Below are 22473 nucleotides of genomic sequence, written 5' to 3' on the forward strand. Positions count from 1 at the left end.
ATCTCGACAATCTAATACTGCCACACGACGACGCACTAGTCATAACCATGCTCGTCGCAAACTGGGAGTTGAAGAAAATCCTGGTAGACTACGGGAGTTCGGCCGATATTGTGTACTATCATGCTTTCGAGAGAATGATGATAGGAGACGACCGCCTCAGGCCAGCGAACTCAGATCTGTTCGGTTTCTCAGGAGAGGCCGTCAAAGTGGAGGGACAGATTGAACTCCCAGTCCTCGTCGGAGAGCCGCCCTGCCAAGCCTTCGCCATGGTCAACTTCCTGGTAGTGAGGGCCACTTCGGTCTATAACGCTATCTTGGGACGGCCTGGCCAGAACCTGATCCGCGCCGTCGCTCCAGCATATCACCAGAAGATGAAGTTCATAACGCCGAATGGCGTGGGAGAAGTTCGGGGAGACCAACCCCAGTCCAGGGAATGCTATGCAATGGCACTCAAGGGCAAAAACGCAGTGGAGTCGCTGCCGATTGAACTGCTAGATCTGAGGGATGAAGCCCAGGGGACTCAGCCTGCCGAAGACCTCATCTCCATCCCATTGTGCAAAAATGACAATGAGAAAGTCGTTCAGATCGGCTCCTCTCTAGACAGCAACACCCGGAGTAGCCTCACCCAGTTTCTTCAGGACAATGCAGACGTCTTTGCATGGGCTCCTGTTGACATGCCCGGCATAGACCCGAGGTCAGCACGCACAGACTTGGTGTTGATCCTACCTGCAGGCCAGTGAAACAAAAAAAAGACATTTTGCCCTCGAAAGGCGGCAGGCGATAAAAGAAGAAGTGGAGAGGCTCTTAAGGGCTGACTTCATTCGAGAAATCCAATACCTGGACTGGTTGGCAAACGTGGTCTTGGTAAAGAAGAGAAATGGAAAGTGTAGGACTTGCGTTGATTTCACTGATCTGAACAAGGCCTGTCCCAAGGACAGCTACCCGCTCCAGAAAATCGATCAGCTCATTGACGCCACCGCAGGTCACGAACTACTGAGCTTCATGGACGCCTTCTCCGGATACAACCAAATCAGAATGTATGAGTCGGACATACCAAAGACTTCCTTTGTGACGGACTAGGGGACTTACTGTTATCGTGTCATGCCCTTCGGCCTAAAAAACGTCGGGGCCACGTATCAAAGGCTCGTGAACAAACTCTTCCGGAACCAGATCGGCCACAACATGAAAGTCTATGTCGACGATATGCTGGTCAAAAGCCAAAATGCACAGGATCATGTGTCCGATCTGAGGGGAACATTCCAAGTCCTTAGAGAGCACAGCATGAAGCTCAACCCCACCAAGTGCACTTTCGGCGTCAGCTCGGGAAAGTTCTTGGGGTTTATGGTAAGCCAAAAAGGGATAGAAGCCAATCCAGAGAAGATCAAGGCCGTGGTGGAGCTCACTCCACCAAAAACCATCAGAGAGGTACGACGGCTAACATGAATGGTGGCCGCACTGGGGCGCTTCATCTCAAAATCTGCAAAGAGGTGCCTACCCTTCTTCAACGCAGTCAAAGGACTCAAGACTGCGCCCTTGACAGAGGAGTGCCAGGCAGCATTCGAGGACTTGAAGCAGTACTTGTCCTCTCCACTACTGTTAACGAAGCCGGAACCGGGTGAGGAGCTACTCCTGTATCTATCCGTGAACCCCATGGCCCTAGCAGCTGTCCTAGTTCGTGAAGAGCACAGCCAACAAAAACCGGTCTACTATGTTAGCAAGGTCCTGCACGATGCCGAAATCAGATACCAGCGGGTCGAGAAATTGGCCTATGCCCTGATCATGACAGCCAGGAAGTTGAGGCCGTATTTTCAAGCCCACACAATAAAGGTCCTGACAGATCAGCCGCTCAGGCAAGTTCTCCATAAGCCGGACACCTCAGGAAGACTCGTGAAATGGGCCGTGGAGCTCAAGTGCTGGCAGACTTCGTAGCTGAATGCACCATCCCCCAGCAGATCACCGAATCCGAAATTGTCCGAACCCTAGCTGTAGAGAGGATAATCACGACTGAGGAGCGGACAGAAGACGGAATTGAAACAGGAATCATCCCAGTACCAGCAGAACAGGATCCACCAGCCATCGAACCACTATGGGAAGTGTACGTGGACGGATCTTCGAACAAGAGTGGTTGTGGAGCAGGTTTGGTTCTTACCGGGCCTGACAATTTCACTTTAGATTACGCCCTGAGGTTCAGATTCCGCGCATCCAACAATGAGGCTGAGTATGAAGCCCTCCTCGCCGGAATGAATCTCGTTGTTCAGACCAGCACCCAAAGACTAAAAGCATACTGTGACTCCCAGCTGGTGTGGACCCCGATCCGAGGACGGTGAGGGAACGAGTCCCTAACCTCCTCTTGGATCATCTACACGTGAAGGAGAACTCTACCAAGGAACTCTCAAAACAGTTGCCACCCTCATAGCATAGCACGAGTGGCGATATAAAAGAGATACCTCTCGATTCGGGAACGAGTCTGGATTCGAAACGTACCTAAACAAACTCAGAATCGCCATCCATGGTATACGACCATGGATCCTTAAACAAAACATGCTCTGTATACCATGGATAACCAGAAATGAATGGGTTCGTGCCTGATTACGAATGGAGAAGGTCTGAAGAGCACCCCCAATTCGCCCAAGTGCGAACACTTGGTCTCTTATACCATTTTTATTAATTTCAAGGAATTTTAGGCAAAATCATATGAAATGGGAACAATCCTCAGGAGTCGTCTACCTAAGCATGCATTTCCTGAGAATAGAAATAATAAGCATACAAAAAATGAATGAAAAAAAATGTGCCACCTAAGCATAGCTAGATTATGAGTGACATTCCTAATGAGTGTCTAAGTTCTGGTGGACATACACATGCAAGCTACAGCTAAAAGTATAAGATTAGTAAACAAAAGTAAATCAAAACATACAACACAAATCAACTCTATACATGACTGGACAAGACGAATCCTAAAACTCTAATGCAGGACTTGACTCGGACCAGAATGGTGAAATACTCAAGAGGGGGGGTGAATTGAATTTAACTCAAAATTAGGCCTTTTGAAAATTACCTATGAACCCTAATTGGAATTTTCTTCACTTAGTTAAATATTTGGTTAGTGTAAATAATTAGAAACAAAAAGGAAATGTCAAACCAAAAGTTAATAATGGAAATGCAAGACAAGAAAGAACACACCGATGTATAGTGGTTCGGGCAAAGCCCTACTCCACTCTTCTTAAGATCGTCCTTAAGGATTTCCACTATTGGAGACCTCCACGATGCCCGGCTCCGAGGCGGTTACACTTCCAAGGGATATTAAATGAGGATGCCCTTACACCTTTACGAAGACTCTCCTTCTCCGCCGAGTTCTAAGCGGTTGCTCTCTAGGGAATTAAAATAAGGAATGCCCTAGCCACCTATACAAGGAATGAAGATTGAATAGCTTGGCTTCTTCTTGAAAGCTTGATGCTCTTTGTAGATCCTTGATTGCTCTTCAATGATGGTTGCAAGTGAAAGCTCTAAAATCCCAACTCAAATAGATTTGCAAGTTGCAAGGCAAGTTTGGGGAAAACAAAAATCTCAAGCAATAATAGGTTGCAAGTTTTCTTTGATGCTCAAGGATGTTTTCAAATGATCAAGAGAGTGAGAAAAACTTCTCTACATATTGTATTTATAGCCTCTCCAAAGAATATGACCGTTTGGGGGTGGAAATATCAAAATACAAGAATTAATTCAAATCCCAACGGCTATATTTTGAGCTGTCGCAGGGTTCTCGGAGTTCCGAGAATCATTCTCGGAGTTCCGAGAAATATTCTCGGAGTTCCGAGAAATATTCTCGGAGTTCCGAGACAACGGCCAGAAGAAATAAAATTTCTACTGGACCATTTCTCGGAGTTCCGAGAAATTTTCTCGGAGTTCCGAGAAAATGTCCAGACGCTACTGGACCTTTTCTCGGAGTTCCGAGGGAACTCTCGGAGTTCCGAGCTCGGAGCTCCGAGAAAAAATCTCGGAGTTCCGAGAAGCCTAAAAATCCGCAGTTTTTGATTTTTATTGCTTGTTTGATTTTTAGCTTTTGGAACTCAACTCCTATGGTTATTTTGGAATGTTTATGGGGTCCCAACATGTTGGTCCACCACATAACCATTCACTAATCCATTTTAAGTTCTTAAGTGTTCTTTGAAAAACAAATTGAAAACACTTTGAAAACGTTTTGCCTTGACTTGAAAATCTAAAGAGAAAGGATGTACAATGATACCTATGCAATCTTCGATCCCTCTTTAGCTTTGGTCTTCAAATGATCTTCCATCTTTGGATGCTTGCTTGAGTGATGATGTGAGCTACACTTAACTCCTTTGGCTCTTGTTTGGTACACCTTTAAGCATGACCAAGTTGAGTGTTGGTTTCTTCAACGATCAATCCTATCTATGCACAACACTTCAAAGTAAATTGATTAGTATTCAAAAACACAATCAATTATGTTTAGAATCATCAAAACAAGATAGGAGAGTAGACCCTTGGGCTTACAATCTCCCCCTTTTTTATGATGACAAACAAAATTGATTATGAGGTGTGTGTGGAGTGACATAGTAGGCAAGTGAATACTGGAACTCCCCCTCAATATATGCACACATATAAATGATACAAATTATAAGCAAGTGATGCATATAGTCAATTGAATAGATAATGAATTTCAAACTTCTCCCCCTTTTGTCATCGACAGAAATGGTGTAAAAAAAATTAGGAGTGGATAACTCCCCCTACATCAATGCTTATGGTATAGAAATATATAACCAAATAATGTACATATACCTGTTCATGATCGAGATGTTGACATATGTCAAAATGTTAGGTATTTTAATTAAAGTGAAGATACCTCTCCAACTTAGAAAACTAAGAAGGCTAAGAATATCAATTGAGTGATTTTTAAGATTAGTATTTTACATCTCATTCATACAGATACTACCAAACAAAGATGATATATATATAAACACTATATAGATAAGCTGGTGAAAGGCACAAAGTATTTATTTGGCAATTTCTTTGATTTGATCCGCACTCCATATGTTTAAGGCACTTCGGATATAGCAAATTCTATCATCACTAAGGGGTTTTGTAAAGATATCCGCTAATTGTTCTTCAGTGTTGATATATTTTAAGCAAATATCCCCTTTTTGTGAGTGATCTCTAATGAAGTGGTGCTTGATCTCAATATGTTTTGTTCTTGAGTGTTGTATGGGGTTCTTTGTTAAGCTTATAGCACTAGTGTTGTCACATTGGATGAGAATATTGTCCATTTTAATTGCATAGTCCATCAATGTGCTTTTCATCCATAGAACTTGAGCACAGTAAGCTCCAGCTGCCACATATTCTGCTTCTGTTGTGGACAGAGCTACTGAATTTTGCTTCTTGCTAAACCATGAAACAAGTGAGTTACCCAAGAATTGGCAAGTCCCACTAGTGCTTTTCCTATCTACTCTACATCCAGCAAAGTCTGCATCTGAATATCCGATGAGAGTGAAGGAAGATGATCTTTCATACCACAGTCCTAGACTTTGGGTTCCTCTTAAGTACTTGAAGATCTTCTTAACTGCAGATAGGTGAGATTCTTTAGGATCCGATTGAAATCGAGCACAGAGACATACAGTAAACATAATGTCTGGTCTGCTGGCTGTCAAATAGAGCAAACTACCTATCATACCCCTATACAATTTCTGATCCACAGATTTGCCAAATTCATCTTTTTCTAGCTTAGCAGTAGTACTCATGGGAATTCTTGATGTCTTACTGCTATCCATGCCATACTTCTTTAATAACTCCTTTGTATATTTTTCTTGATTTAAAAATATTCCATTTTTGTATTGTTTAATTTGGAGTCCTAAGAAGTAGGTTAACTCTCCCATCATGCTCATTTCAAATTCATTTTTCATTAAGGCTGCAAATTCATCACACAATTTTTGATTAGTTGAGCCACAGATGGTATCATCCACATAGATTTGGACAAGGAGGATATCATGATTTTCTCTTTTGATAAACAAGGTTTTATCCACCTTTCCCATCTCGAATCTCTTTTCAACTAAGAAAGTGCAAAGCCTCTCATACCAAGCTCTAGGAGCTTGCTTTAATCCATATAAAGCTTTATCAAGCCTGAAGACATGATTTGGATGTTTGAAGTCTTCAAAACCTGGAGGTTGCTCAACATACACTTCCTCTTGGATATAGCCATTTAGGAAGGCACTTTTGACATCCATTTGATATAGTTTAAATCCTTTATGAGATGCATATGCCAAAAGTATCCTAATAGCCTCCATACGGGCAACAGGAGCAAATGTCTCATCATAATCTATCCCTTCTTCCTGATTGTACCCTTGGGCTACAAGCCTAGCTTTATTCCTAGTGATAATTCCATTTTCATCCAATTTATTTCTATACACCCATCTCGTGCCAATGACTGGATGATCACTAGGTCTAGGTACTAGCCTCCACACTTGGTTCCTTTTGAATTGACTTAGCTCTTCTTGCATGGCCATCAACCAATATTCATCCTTTTCAGCTTCCTTGATGGATTTTGGTTCTAATTCGGATAGGAACGCCAAATTGTTACTCACACTACGATAGTATGATCTAGTTCTTACTGGCAATGTGGCATCACCTAAAATTTGGGATTCAAGATGATCTACCAATGTTCTCCTATCTCTAGGCAATGAGTCATCATTTTCATTTTCTACTTCCTCACTAGGTAATGTATGACTTGTTGATGCATGGGGAGGAGCACTTAATTTTGGAAAAAGATGTTCAATGGGTTCATCCTCATCATGTGGCATTTCTTGAGGTGTTGGCTCTCTTTCATCATATGTCACATGCATGGATTCTTCTACTACTAGGGTTCTCCTATTAAATACTCTATATGCCTTGCTGTGAGAAGAATACCCTAAGAATATCCCATCATCCGATTTCCTATCAAATTTGTGTAGATTATCTTTGATGTTTAAAATAAAGCATTTACATCCAAACATTCTAAAATAGCTTATATTTGGTTTCAAGTTTTTCCAAAGCTCATAAGGTGTTTTCTTAGAAATTGGCCTTAGATATACCCTGTTTATGATATAGCAAGCGGTGCTAACCGCTTCCGCCGAAAAATATCTAGGGAGATCATTTTCATGCAACATAGTTCTAGCCATTTCTTGGAGAGTTCGATTCTTTCTTTCTACTACTCCATTTTGTTGAGGTGTTTTAGGTGCGGAAAAATTATGTTTTATGCCATGTTCATTACAATAAGTGTCAAAATGTACATTTTCAAATTCCGTTCCATGATCACTTCTAATGTGGGAGATGGCAATACCTTTTTCATTTTGAATTTGATTGCACAATGTAAGAAAGTTTTCATAAGTTTCATCTTTATGTCCTAGAAATATGACCCATGTGAATCGTGAGTAGTCATCCACAACTACAAACACGTACCTCTTTCCACCTAGGCTACTAGTCTTCATTGGTCCAAAAAGATCCATATGAAGTAGCTCCAAGGGGTAGGAAGTTGAAATCATATTTTTAGGTGCAAATGAGCTTTTCAATTGTTTTCCTAATTGACAAGTTCTACAAATGTGATCCTTGATGAATTTGAACTTAGGCAATCCTCTAACACTTTCTTTTGAGGAGAGGGTCGAAATGAGATCCATTCCGGCGTGACCCAACCTCCTATGCCATAGCCAAGAATCCTCACTAATGGCATTTAGACAAGTCACATTTTGGAGTCTAAGATCATCTAGTCCAATTGTATAAATGTTATTGTCTCTAGACCCTATGAATTTTACTTCTCAATTTATCTTATTTTTAACAATGCATTTATCGGGATTGAAGACAACTTCAAAACTATTATCACATAATTGACTAATGCTAATAAGATTATGGGACAAGCCATCAACAAATAGTACATCATGTATGGGAGAGGTAGAGTTACCTATGGTGCCTTCACCTTTGACTTTTCCTTTCTTATCATCTCCAAAGGTAACGTCTCCACCATCCTTGAGCGATAGGGATGCGAATTGAGTAAGGTCTCCGGTCATATGTCTAGAGCATCCACTATCAAGGTACCATGTGTTCTTCTTGTTATGGCTTTTAAGGCATACCTACATATGAATAGGCAAGTGAGATCCCTTAGGTACCCAAATCTTCCTAATCTTGCTATGTTCATTTGTTTTCACATTAGAGTTCAACTTAATCTTATCTTGTTTAGCATGTAAGCAAGCAACCTTGTAATGACCTTCTAGACCACAATAAAAGCAAATTTTGGTACCGCTAGAAGAAACCTTTTCAAGTTTAGTTTTATAGTTGGATATTGTGGTGTTCCATTTATGTCCAAGTCCACTTTTGTCACTTGACATTCTTTGAAGATTTACAAGCCTATCCAATTTTAATGAACTATTTTCAAATTTTTCAAAAAGTTTCTTTAGTTCATCATACTCAAAAGATAATCTACCATTTTCATGCTTTAGATTGTTGTTTTCATTTGAGAGTTCTTGTCGGTTTTTATTTAAGATTTTGATAGAAGCATTTAACTCATGAATTTCTACTTTGTATTTTTCATTCTTATCATCTAAAAATTCATGATCCTTTTTTAACCAACCAAATTCTTTTGTCATGTTAGCAAGAGAATTTTCAAGTGATGCAATTTTATCAAATTGAATTTCAAGTTCATCATTTGCATTTTGTAGGGAATCAAGAACTTCTTTTAAAACAATAACATCATTTAAAGTGTTTACCTCATTGTTGTCGTTTGTTGAGGCCATGAAGCATACGTTCCTTGCTATCAAGCAATCTTCGCCATCATTTTGTTCGCCTTCGCTATCAATTTCCTCATCCCATGTGGCGGTCATTCCTTTCTTGCCTTCTCTTCTCTTGAAGCGGTTGTTTGAAGTGGGTTCATTGTTGAGTGGACAATCCGGGCGAATGTGTCCAAGCTTCTTGCAACCGTAGCATCGGGGTTGAGAAGACACATCACCAAGTTCTTCTTTCTTCTTGAATGGGGGATTTGTCCTTCTATTTCTCATGCCTCCCATGTTCCTTTGCAAGAATTTGATCCTTCTTGTTAGGAGGGCAACTTCATCTTCCATATCTTCCTTTGCATCTTCATTTTCACCTACATTACAAGCAAAAGCAATTCCTTTTCCTTTTTCGATTTTAGTTTCGATTTCGGGTGCTTTTGTTTTGAAAATCATTTCATGGGTGATCAAGGACCCTATTAGTTCATCTAGGTTCAATGTGTTCATGTCCTTGGCTTCGGTGATTGCGGAGGTTTTGGATTCCCAAGACAAAGGTAGGGACCTAAGGATTTTAGTCACTAGATCTCTATTGGAAAATTGTTTTCCAAGACCCCTTAATCCATTTACAAGATTGGTGAATCTAGTGTACATGTCGGCAATTGTTTCATCGGGTGTCATTTGAAAGAGTTCGTATTGCCGAAAAAGATGGTTCATTTTAGATTCTTTTACTTGATTGGTTCCCTCATGGGTGACTTCTAAAGTGTCCCAAATTTCCTTAGCCGAATTCAAATTTGATACTCTATTGAATTCTCCGGGAGATAGAGCACAAATAAGAGAATTCATGGCTTTGGCATTATAATTCGAAGCTTGTTGTTCGGCTTCGGTCCAATCATTTAAATTTCTTGTGTGTAAGATGTATTAATTATTAATTGCTCTCCACATTTGATAGTCTTGGGTTAAAAAGATTTTCATTTTGGTTTTCCAAAAACCATAGTTTGTTCCATCAAAATAGGGTGGCCTAATGTTTGAATAACCTTCATGGTGTTGAGGGTAGTTTGCCATTTTAGAATCTTTACTCTAGACCGGTTAGGGTTTTCTAAAAATTAGAGACGAGGCTCTGATACCAATTGAGATACTCAAGAGGGGGGGTGAATTGAATTTAACTCAAAATTAGGCCTTTTGAAAATTACCTATGAACCCTAATTGGAATTTTCTTCACTTAGTTAAATATTTGGTTAGTGTAAATAATTAGAAACAAAAAGGAAATGTCAAACCAAAAGTTAATAATGGAAATGCAAGACAAGAAAGAACACACCGATGTATAGTGGTTCGGGCAAAGCCCTACTCCACTCTTCTTAAGATCGTCCTTAAGGATTTCCACTATTGGAGACCTCCACGATGCCCGGCTCCGAGGCGGTTACACTTCCAAGGGATATTAAATGAGGATGCCCTTACACCTTTACGAAGACTCTCCTTCTCCGCCGAGTTCTAAGCGGTTGCTCTCTAGGGAATTAAAATAAGGAATGCCCTAGCCACCTATACAAGGAATGAAGATTGAATAGCTTGGCTTCTTCTTGAAAGCTTGATGCTCTTTGTAGATCCTTGATTGCTCTTCAATGATGGTTGCAAGTGAAAGCTCTAAAATCCCAACTCAAATAGATTTGCAAGTTGCAAGGCAAGTTTGGGGAAAACAAAAATCTCAAGCAATAATAGGTTGCAAGTTTTCTTTGATGCTCAAGGATGTTTTCAAATGATCAAGAGAGTGAGAAAAACTTCTCTACATATTGTATTTATAGCCTCTCCAAAGAATATGACCGTTTGGGGGTGGAAATATCAAAATACAAGAATTAATTCAAATCCCAACGGCTATATTTTGAGCTGTCGCAGGGTTCTCGGAGTTTCGAGAATTCTCGGAGTTCCGAGAAATATTCTCGGAGTTCCGAGACAACGGCCAGAAGAAATAAAATTTCTACTGGACCATTTCTCGGAGTTCCGAGAAAATGTCCAGACGCTACTGGACCTTTTCTCGGAGTTCCGAGGGAACTCTCGGAGTTCCGAGCTCGGAGCTCCGAGAAAAAATCTCGGAGTTCCGAGAAGCCTAAAAATTCGCAATTTTTGATTTTTATTGCTTGTTTGATTTTTAGCTTTTGGAACTCAACTCCTATGGTTATTTTGGAATGTTTATGAGGGTCCCAACATGTTGGTCCACCACATAACCATTCACTAATCCATTTTAAGTTCTTAAGTGTTCTTTGAAAAACAAATTGAAAACACTTTGAAAACGTTTTGCCTTGACTTGAAAATCTAAAGAGAAAGGATGTACAATGATACCTATGCAATCTTCGATCCCTCTTTAGCTTTGGTCTTCAAATGATCTTCCATCTTTGGATGCTTGCTTGAGTGATGATGTGAGCTACACTTAACTCCTTTGGCTCTTGTTTGGTACACCTTTAAGCATGACCAAGTTGAGTGTTGGTTTCTTCAACGATCAATCCTATCTATGCACAACACTTCAAAGCAAATTGATTAGTATTCAAAAACACAATCAATTATGTTTAGAATCATCAAAACAAGATAGGAGAGTAGACCCTTGGGCTTACAATCTCCCCCTTTTTGATGATGACAAACAAAATTGATTATGAGGTGTGTGTGGAGTGACATAGTAGGCAAGTGAATACTGGAACTCCCCCTCAATATATGCACACATATAAATGATACAAATTATAAGCAAGTGATGCATATAGTCAATTGAATAGATAATCAATTTCAAACTTCTCCCCCTTTTGTCATCGACAAAAAGGGTGTAAAAAAAATTAGGAGTGGATAACTCCCCCTACATCAATGCGTATGGTATAGAAATATATAACCAAATAATGTACATATACCTGTTCATGATCGAGATGTTGACATATGTCAAAATGTTAGGTATTTTAATTAAAGTGAAGACACCTCTCCAACTTAGAAAACTAAGAAGGCTAAGAATATCAATTGAGTGATTTTTAAGATTAGTATTTTACATCTCATTCATGCAGATACTACCAAACAAAGATGATATATATATAAACACTATATAGATAAGCTGGTGAAAGGCACAAAGTATTTATTTGGCAATTTCTTTGATTTGATCCGCACTCCATATGTTTAAGGCACTTCGGATATAGCAAATTCTATCATCACTAAGGGGTTTTGTAAAGATATCCGCTAATTGTTCTTCAGTGTTGATATATTTTAAGCAAATATCCCCTTTTTGTGAGTGATCTCTAATGAAGTGGTGCCTGATCTCAATATGTTTTGTTCTTGAGTGTTGTATGGGGTTCTTTGTTAAGCTTATAGCACTAGTGTTGTCACATTGGATGAGAATATTGTCCATTTTAATTGCATAGTCCATCAATGTGCTTTTCATCCATAGAACTTGAGCACAGCAAGCTCCAGCTGCCACATATTCTGCTTCTGTTGTGGACAGAGCTACTGAATTTTGCTTCTTGCTAAACCATGAAACAAGTGATTTACCCAAGAATTGGCAAGTCCCACTAGTGCTTTTCCTATCTACTCTACATCCAGCAAGTTGGTTAACCTTAAGCTAATGCAGGTGGGCCCTATATCCTATGTGTATCCAGGCTATGCAATCTAATGAAAACCCATGCTGACTATATGCTTCCTAGTCTAGCCATCGGTTCTACTAAATATCTAACCGATCGACTCGAGGCCTCCTAACTCTAGGGACACTCACACGACATGCCATATCAATACAAATCAGGACAGCCTCCTAACTCTAAAACACCCTAAACAACTAAGACAGACTCCTAACTCTAGGGGAAGATCTTTTCGAAAAGGTTTTGAAGAAGCTTTGTATTTTTTTTTTGAAGGTTTGACAAATTTATTTTTAAAGGTTTGGCTGGACCTGGGATGTGGATCCCAAGCTGCACTACGTACCTCGTGGAAGAGGATCAAGCCAACGTAGTTCGAAATGAACTCTCCTAATACGCTATAAAACTCAACACTTTAGCTGATTTAAGCTTTTTAATGTTTTTCAAATGTTTTTGATATTTTTAAAGTTTTCAAATGTTTTTGAGTTTCAAATTTCTAATGTTTTTTTTTGGATTTGATTTTAAAGCTATTCCAATGCTCTGGACCCTTAAATGTTTTCACTCTTAAAGGGAACACGCAAGTACAACCACAAACTAGGGCAAAGCCCTAAAGCTAAAGGGAAAACCCCGAACAAACAACTAGCGTCTCAAAGAGACAAACCACAACAAGAAAGTTAGTGCCCCAAGAACAGAGAAAACAATCTAAGATCCCAAGCAGGGAAGACTCTATATGACTGAGTTAGTCTCTAATGAAAAAACTCCTAACTAATAATACTAGGGAGGGAGTACAAATGAGTCAGAGACTCTCTAATACCACTACCAAGTCAAAGACTCGCTCTAAAAGAGGAGGCCACTCTAACATGAGGCTAGGTAAGTCTCCTAAAGGGGAAACTCTCTATATGAGACAAGGCTTGTCTCCTAGACACAAATGACGTAAGCAAGGGTTCTGATGAGACTGGGCAAGTCTCCTATATACAAAGGAGGGGGTATGGTACTTGGACTGAGCAGGTCCCCTAAGGATGGGCTTGGGCTAGCGCCTTCATCGCCCTTGCAATGAATAGGATATTGATGTGCAGGGGTAGATGTCTAAAACACTACAAAGGCTTCTTCCTAAAGAAAGAAAAGGAAGAGGGTACTACCATGTCCTGGTAAGTCCCTCTAAAGAGTGGGCTTAGGCTAACGCCTTCATCGCCCCTTCCTAAACAAATTTTACAATCTCGATGGTAGAGAATACTAGCAAAACAAAAGAAATAATGAGAATTTAAGAGGAGCTACAGACACTTACACTGCGGTATTCTCACAACAACTCACACTTGCCTTGCTACATCCTAATCAGCTCAGATATCAACTTAATCAGATATATGTTGCACTTGAAACCGTTATCAAAAGAAAGTGAAACTGATCAGAATAGTGCAAAGTAACAGAGGTGTGCCAAAAACTTATGGTAGTACAAATACCAGCCCCTAAAACTACCTTAAGGAATGATGCTACCAGAACTACATTTCCTTAATTGTACTTTTCTGTCTCGTCTTTTATTGTTAAAAAAAATAATTAATTGTTCTACCAACACATAAAATTCTCACAAGTCAATTAATAACAAGGGAAAAATGAGCCAAGTTGGCTCAGTTAGCAAAACATGGCAGTGCTTATAAATGAATATTGACATCAGCACCTCCCTGTTCGAATGATCATACCCAGCCCATCCCATTTCTTGGAGTTAAAAAAGTTTTATGGACCATGAAAGTTCTCCAAGGAATCTAGAAAACTTAAACAAAGCAGAAAAGACAAGTTCAATTTGGCTAACATTTCAATCATAGCATCAACAACATCAACAAAATCATGAAGCTTTGACAATTGAATCTCAATTTTTCTTTTTCAAAAAGCTTTATGCTAAATTTTTTTCTAGAAACGGAAGAGTCAACAACACTAAGGATACATATCTTCATATTAAAGTTCTAACTTCAGCAAATCATGGAATAATGAAGATAATTTTAAACTAATATCACAACAGCCAAATATAATCAACCAATTCTATAAAAACCATGATCTATGATCTATGCAGACATAAGAAGTAGAGAAGATTACCTGAAATTTGTGAAGACTTGAGAAAACGAACGAATCCTTAGATCTCGTCAGTAAAACAAAATCACCTGATTTGTGACAACAATCCCTTGATTTTTCTCTTTCCTTCTGCTGATCAAGATCTCCTAAAATTCTCAGGAAGAGAATCCCTTCTTCTGCCCTTGCAGCTCCACTCCAATAACCCCAAACAGAATCGAAACTCTTAAATCAGTCCCGCTCCTTTCCTTCTCTCTTAAATTCTTTTAAAATCTCAATGAAATCCTCTTCAGATCTGAATTCTTCAAGAAGAATTCAGAAGCTTCAACTGTTTCCACTCCAAGATGATCTTATTTCAACACCTTTGCTGAAATCTCAAAGGATTCAATCAAATACGAGGCAAGATTGCCCGATCTGAGCTTTTCAAGTCAAAGGAAAAACAGATCTATGGAAGATCGGCATTGGAGTACGCATGATCGTTGGATTTTGGTGTAGATTGCCGGATCTAAATGCGGATGGCTGGAATCTGATGAGAGTTTGCCGGATCGGATGGGAATTGCCAGCAATAAAGGATAATAGATTGAGGTCAGGTTCTATGGGGTAAGGTTTGCAAGTAAGAAATTAATAGAGGGATTAGTGATGAGATCCAGCTAATAGAGGAGGTTGGATCTAGGATATTAGATCTAGAGATAGGGTTTAGTGATGAGACAGAGAGATGCAATGGCCAGATCTAAGAGGTGATGGCGCTCGCCGAAGCTCCGATTCGTCGGACATGGATGCAATCGCCGGAAGTTGGCCGAAATTGTGTCCGGAGAAGAAGGCCTAGGTTCTCTGCACTTTTCCCTCTCTACTCTGTGATTTTTGTGTAAGAGGTTGGATTTGTGGTGGCCGGAAATGACGGCTCAAAGTATTGCTGGCCGAAGAAGATAGTGCCGGAGATGATGGCCAGATGAAGGCGAGCGGCAATTTTCCTCCCTCTCTCTCTCTCTAAGAAAATCTCGGATCACCGTTTGAGAAGAGAACACGACCAGATTTCAGCAAAATCTCACTCGAATTTTCATGTTGATTACATCTCCTTTCGCAGAAAATCGCCTCAACAACAACAGATCAAACTGAAAAAAATGGAGGTTGACCGGAGGGGAAAAAAAACTAGGGTTTGGTAATGAAAAAGTTCAAATCCAAACTCAAGATGATGAAAATAACTTGGATCTGAAACTTTAAGCTTCGATCTATGACTTCAAGGCACGGATCTCATCATGAACAAGCCAACATACATTACAACTTGCTCAGATCTCAGGTTTCTCAGTTGAACTAGGGTTTAAGAGTATAAAAAATTGAGAAAGAAGGTAATGATGATGATGATGGATGGAAAAAAATAGAATCAATGGAGGTCCGGTTGGATTCCGGCGAGAATCCCACCGGAGAAGATGAAAAATGAGTTAGGCTTTTAGGCTTTTCTCCTTTTCTCTCTCTCGCCCTTCCTCTTATTTTCCAACGAAGGAAAAAAAAAAAAAGAGAACCCTCCATCCTTTTGCCTTGCTCGACCATCTCTTCTATAAAAGTGATAAAGTTGTACCCCCCAATTGCTTATTGGACAACCCCTATTGCGATGACGCACTCCCCTTTCCGGATAATCAAAAGAAATACCATTCAACCATTAGCTTTCCTTTTCTGCCTTAGCTGATTTGTGAGATGGTATGGACCCTCCCTTTTAGATGTCATTTGACTACCTTTCAAACCATAAAGAGATGGTCTTAGGTGGAAATGAGCCATAAAAATAATAATAAAATAAAAATAAAAATCTATGCATTTTCTCTCCTCTCACTTCTTTTGGACAGCCCAAATAGTCTATTTATGACTACTCTTTTCATTGTACAGGGGCTGAATAACAATGGACCTTAAGAATGCGTATTTGGGCTCCTTTCCCTCATTGGACAACCACCTTACATTGGGAAATGACATGCTTTACCCCCAATCTTTCCTATGGACAGCCATCTTGTATTGTGCATGTATAGCCACTCTTTTTACTTTACAGGGGGTGACTCAGTTAAAGTAAAATAGGTAAGCTAAATGGTATATTAGATTCATTTCTTCTATAATCAGCCCCCCGTCTTTTGTCTCTTTTGCTCAAACAAATAACCTTTCTACACTTAGTATTATTGTTATTATTTTACATCAGTTTTGGCTTATCTTTTCCACAATAAGAAGGCCATTCATATTAACACATCCCCATTCTCCAAATTTTCACTTTGAAATTGATATTGTCACTTCTTCACCTTCGTTAGTAACACATATTCAATTTGCCTTTTCCACCATTTTTCACTCATTTTTCTAAAATTTTTCGGACACCTTATTGGGATTTTAAACTATGCTATGGTGAAATTTGGGACTCTAAAACACTAGTTTACTAGGGTTTCTACTCAAACCAAGTTATTAGGGTTCGGTCAAAATGGGGTAGCTACAGCTGGTTGCAAACCAGATTCAAGGGATCTATGAGGCCCGCGATGAGCGTATGATCAAATACCTCTCCAAGGTCCGCCAGTTATCCAGCAAGTTCAAAAGTTTTGAGGTCATCAGAATCCCTAGAACAGAAAACACGAAAGCAGATGTGCTGTCTAAGCTGGCCGCATCCGGATAGACAACTCTCGGGAATATATGTATGGAATTTCTCCAGAAATCTAGTATCGAAAATGAGGCCGCTGAAGTGATGCAGGTGGAGCACGAGTCCTGCTGGATGGACGAAATCATAGATTACCTGCGTAGTGGAAGACTACCTGAAGCTAAGAAAGAAGCCCGCAAAGTGACACAGAGAGCAGCCCGGTTTTCCCTCGATGGTGAGAACCCGTACAAAAGGTCATACACCCTCCCGTACCTAAAGTGCCTCCGGCCCAGCAATGCCACGTACGCCCTACAAGAGACGCACGAAGGTATTTCTGGGGAGCATCTAGGGGGCAAGGCCCTGGCGATCAAAGTGTTGTTGAGAGGTCTGTACTGGCCAACCTTAAGGCAGGACGCCATGAGCCTGGTCAAGAAGTGCTAGAGATGCCAAAAGTTCTCTCCCACCATCCACCAACCTGCTGTGTCTATGGCCCCGATCATCAGCCCACTCCCCTTCGCAGTTTGGGGGATGGATATCTTGGGCCCCTTTCCACCAGCCTTCGAAAGGCGGGCGTTCGTAGTAGTGGCCATTGATTATTTCACCAAGTGGGTGGAGGCTAAACCTCTAGCCCAGATCACAGGGCAAAACGTACAGAACTTCTTTTGGAAGTCAGTGGTTTGCAGATTCGGGATCCCCCGCGTCTTGATATCAGACAACGGTAGACAATTCGACGGCCGGAACTTTCGAAAGTTCTGCTCCGACTTGAAGATCGAACAGAGATTTACTTCAGTGGCGCACCCTCAGACGAATGGGCAGACAGAAGTAACGAACAGAATCCTACTGCAGGGGATAAAAAAGAGGCTGGACGAAAAAGCTGGTCGGTGGGCAGATGAGCTTTATCACGTCTGTGGGCGTATCGCACCACCCCGCGCACACCAACGGGGGAGTCACCATTCAACTTGTCCTTCGGGACGGAGGCAGTAATACCCGTCGATGTGGGAGCCCCGTCTCCTAGAGTCACCAACTTCGATGAGAAACTCAATGGAGATGGGCTCCGTGCAAACTTGGACTTACTGGAAGAAGCCCGGGAAGAGTCTCGAATCAGGGTCGCCACCTACAAGCAAAAGGTGTCTAACTACCATGATTTGAAGATACGCCTCAGAGAATTCCTAGCAGGGGATCTAGTCCTAAGAAAAGCTGCCATCTCCCAACCAAAGAAGGTCGAAAAACTCTCCCCGACCTGGGAGGGGCCGTACCAAGTAAAAGAAGTGATTCGCCCGGGGAGTTATAAGCTGGAGACACTGGAGGAGCACCTATTACCCCACGCCTGAAATTTGAAGAACCTCCACAAATACTATCAGTAGTAGGCTTCCCGGCGTGAAAGTGACTTTGTAAATATATATTGAATGTGAATGATAAAAGCTCTTTTGCAAATCTCTCCGTACTCCCTGGAAACCCAGTTCGCTAAAACTAGGGTACTCGCCGCTTGGAAACCCAGTTCGCTAAAACTAGGGTACTCGCCGCCTGGAAACCCAGTTCACTAAAACTAGGGTACTCGCTGCTTGGTTCGCCACGGCTCGTCTCCGCAAAGACCGGGAGCGCACTCCTGGTCCGGAACAAGCCCGGACGCAAAAACCAACATCACTTGGAAACCCAGTTCACTAAAACTAGGGTACTCGCTGCTTGGTTCGCCACGGCTCGTCTCCGCAAAGATCGGGAGTGCAGTCCTGGTCCGGAACAAGCCTGGACGCAAAAACCAACATCACTTGGAAACCCAGTTTGCTAAAACTAGGGTACTCGTCGCCTGGAAACCCAGTTCACTAAAACTAGGGTACTCGCTGCTTGGTTCGCCACGGTTCATCTCCGCAAAGACCGGGAGCGCACTCTTGGTCCGGAACAAGCCCGGACGCAAAAACCAACATCACTTGGAAACCCAGTTCACTAAAACTAGGGTACTCGCTGTTTGGTTTGCCACGGCTCGTCTCCGCAAAGACCGGGAGCGCACTCCTGGTCCGGAACAAGCCCGGATGCAAAAACCAACATCACTTGGAAACCCAGTTCACTAAAACTAGGGTACTCGCTACTTGGTTCGCCACCGCTCGTCTCCGTAAAGACCAGGAGCGTACTCCTGGTTCGGAACAAGCCCGGACGCAAAAACCAACATCACTTGGAAACCCAGTTCGCTAAAACTAGGGTACTCGCCGCTTGGAAACCCAGTTCGCTAAAACTAGGGTACTCGCTGGTTGGAAACCCAGTTCGCTAAAACTAGGGTACTCGCCGCTTAGAAACCCAGTTCGCTGAAACTATTGTACTCGCCGCTTGGAAACCCAGTTCGCTAAAACTAGGGTACTCGCGGCTTGGAAACCCAGTTCGCTAAAACTAGGGTACTCACGCTTGGAAACCCAGTTCGCTAAAACTAGGGTACTCGCTGCTTGGAAACCCAGTTCGCTAAAACTAGGGTACTCGCTGCTCGGAAACCCAGTTCGCTAAAACTAGGGTACTCGAAACGCTTGTCTGGAGTATTGTCGACACACAGTGTAGAATCAAACAGTATAGGCAGAGACAGACATAGTGGAGAATGAGTGGACAACAAAAAGTAAATTTCCATTCATGAAGTAGGGCCTCTGAAATAAACAAGAGGGGGGTGAATTGATTTTAACACTAAATTAGCCCTTTTGAAAATTAATTATGAACCCTAATTTGAATTTTCTTCACTTGATTAAATATGCGGTTAGTGCAAATATAATTAAAGACACAATGAAATGCCAAACTAAAAAGCAATAACGAAAGTGCAAGAATAAGAGATGACACACCGATATATAGTGGTTCGGGCAAAGCCCTACTCCACTCTTCTTAAGATCGTCGTCCTTAAGGATTTCCACTATTGGAGACCTCCACGATGCCCGGCTCCGAGGCGATTACACTTCCAAGGGATATTAAATAAGGATGCCCTTACACCTTTACAAAAGACTCTCCTTCTCCGCCGAGTTCTAAGCGGTGCTCCCTAGGGTATTAAGGTAGGATGCCCTAGCCACCTTTACAAGAAATAGAAATTGAATAGCTTGGCTTCTCTTGAAAGCTTGATGCACTTTGTAGTCCCTTGATTGCTCTTCAATGATGGTTGCAAGTGAAAGCTCTAAAAATCCCAACTCAATAAATTTGCAAGTGCAAGGCAAGTTTGGGGAGAAAACAAAATCTTAAGCACAAAATGGGTTGCAAGTTTTCTTCAATGCTTAAGGAGGTTTTCAAATTATCAAGAGAGAGGAAATGAATCCTCTAGATGTTGTATATATAGCCTCTCTGTGGAATATGACCGTTTGGGGGTGTAGATAACAAAAACCAAGAATTAATTCAAATCCCAACGGCTATATTCTCACCTGTTGCGAGGTTCTCGGAGTTCCGAGAACCATTCTCTGAGCTCCGAGAAATATTCTCAGAGTTCCGAGAGAACGGCCAGAAGAAATAAAATTTCTACTGGACCATTTCTCGGAGTTCCGAGAAATGTCTCGGAGTTCCGAGAAATGTCTCGGAGTTCCAAGAAAATGTCCAGAAGCTACTGGACCATTTCTCGGAGTTCCGAGAAGCCTAAAAAATCAGCAGTTTTGAGATTATATTGCTTGTTTGATTTTTGGCTTTTGGAACTCAACTCCTATGATAATTTTGGAATGTTTATGAGGGTCCCAACATGTTGGTCCACTACATAACCATTCACTAAACCTTTAAAGTTCTTTAAGTGTTTTTGAAAATATTTTGAAAACACTTTGCCTTGACTTGAAAATCTAAAGAGAGGGGATGTACAATGATACCTATGCAACCTTCAATTTTTCTTTAGCTTTGGTCTTCAATTGATCTTCCATCTTTGTATGTTTGCTTGAGAGATGATGTGAGCTCCACTTAGCTCCTTTGACTCTTGTTGGGTACATCTTCAAGCATGACCATGTAGTGTGTTGGTTTCTTCAATGATCAATCATATCTTAAACACAACACTTCAAAGCAAATTGATTAGTATTCAAAAATACAATCAATTATGTTTAGAATCATCAAAACAAGATTGGAGAGTAGACCTTTGGGCTTACAATCTCCTCCTTTTTTATGATGACAAACAAAATTGATTATGAGGTGTGTCTGGAGTGACATAGTAGGCAAGTGAATGGTGGAACTCCCCCTCAATATATGCACACAGAAAAATGATAGCAATTAAAAGCATATGGTGCATATAGTCAATTGAATAGATAATCAATTTCAAACTTCTCCCCCTTTTGTCATCGACAGAAAGGGTGTAAAAAATAATAAAGCAATTTAGGAGTAGATAAAGATTAAGTTAGGTACTCCCCCTAAATCAATGCTTATGGTATAAAAATATATAACCAAGTAATGCACATATACCTGTTCATGATCGAGATGTTGACATATGTCAAAAAGTTAGGTATTTTAATTAAAGTGAAGGTACCTCTCCAACTTAGAAAACTAAGAAGGCTAAGAGTACCAATTGAGTGGTTTTTAAGATTAAGTTTTGACATCTCATTCATGCAGATACTACCAAGCAAGGGTGATATATATAAATACTATATAGATAAGCTGGTGAAAGGCACAAAGTATTTATTTGGCAATTTCTTTGACTTGATCCGCACTCCAAATGTTTAAGGCACTTCGGATATAGCAAATTCTATCATCACTAAGGGGTTTTGTAAAGATATCCACTAATTGATCTTCAGTGTTGATATATTTTAAGTAAATATCCCCTTTTTGTGAGTGATCTCTAATGAAGTGGTGCCTAATCTCAATATGTTTTGTTCTTGAGTGTTGTATGGGATTCTTTGTTAAGCTTATAGCACTAGTGTTGTCACATTGGATGAGAATATTTTCCATTTTAATTTCATAGTCCATCAATGTGCTTTTCATCCATAGGACTTGAGCACAGCAAGCTCCAGCTGCCACATATTCTGCTTCTGTTGTGGACAGAGCTACTGAGTTTTGCTTCTTGCTAAACCATGAAACAAGTGATTTACCCAAGAATTGGCAAGTCCCACTAGTGCTTTTCCTATCTACTCTACATCCGGCGAAGTCTGCATTTGAATATTCGATGAGAGTAAAGGAAGATGATCTTTCATACCATAGTCCTAGACTTTGGGTTCCTCTTAAGTACTTGAAGATCTTCTTGACTGCCGATAGGTGAGACTCTTTTGGATCCGATTGAAATCGAGCACAGAGACAGACAGTAAACATAATGTCTGGTCTGCTGGCTGTCAAATAGAGTAAGCTACCTATCATACCCCTATACATCTTCTGATCCACAGATTTGCAAAATTCATCCTTTTCTAGCTTAGCAGTAGTACTCATGGGAATTCTTGATGTCTTACTGCTATCCATGCCATACTTCTTTAATAACTCCTTTGTATATTTTTCTTGATTTAAAAATATTCCATTTTTGTATTGTTTAATTTGGAGTCCTAAGAAGTAGGTTAACTCACTTTTGATAAATAATGTT

At 40.7% G+C, this 22473-nt stretch overlaps 1 protein-coding gene across 1 annotated transcript; it reads left to right on the forward strand.

The window, feature by feature from the left end:
* The first annotated feature begins 1443 nt into the window (after positions 1 to 1443).
* Positions 1444 to 2327, forward strand: LOC143859598 (uncharacterized). Its single transcript, XM_077370258.1, has 2 exons — positions 1444 to 1719; positions 1953 to 2327. Exons 1-2 carry the CDS (start codon positions 1444 to 1446, stop codon positions 2325 to 2327), a joined length of 651 nt encoding a protein of 216 aa, XP_077226373.1.
* The last annotated feature ends 20146 nt before the right edge of the window (positions 2328 to 22473 follow it).

This window comes from Tasmannia lanceolata, unplaced genomic scaffold (assembly GCF_043159265.1).
Source record: "Tasmannia lanceolata isolate RefF3 unplaced genomic scaffold, GAP_Taslan_0.1 ptg000035l, whole genome shotgun sequence".
In the NCBI taxonomy this organism is placed as follows: domain Eukaryota; kingdom Viridiplantae; phylum Streptophyta; class Magnoliopsida; order Canellales; family Winteraceae; genus Tasmannia; species Tasmannia lanceolata.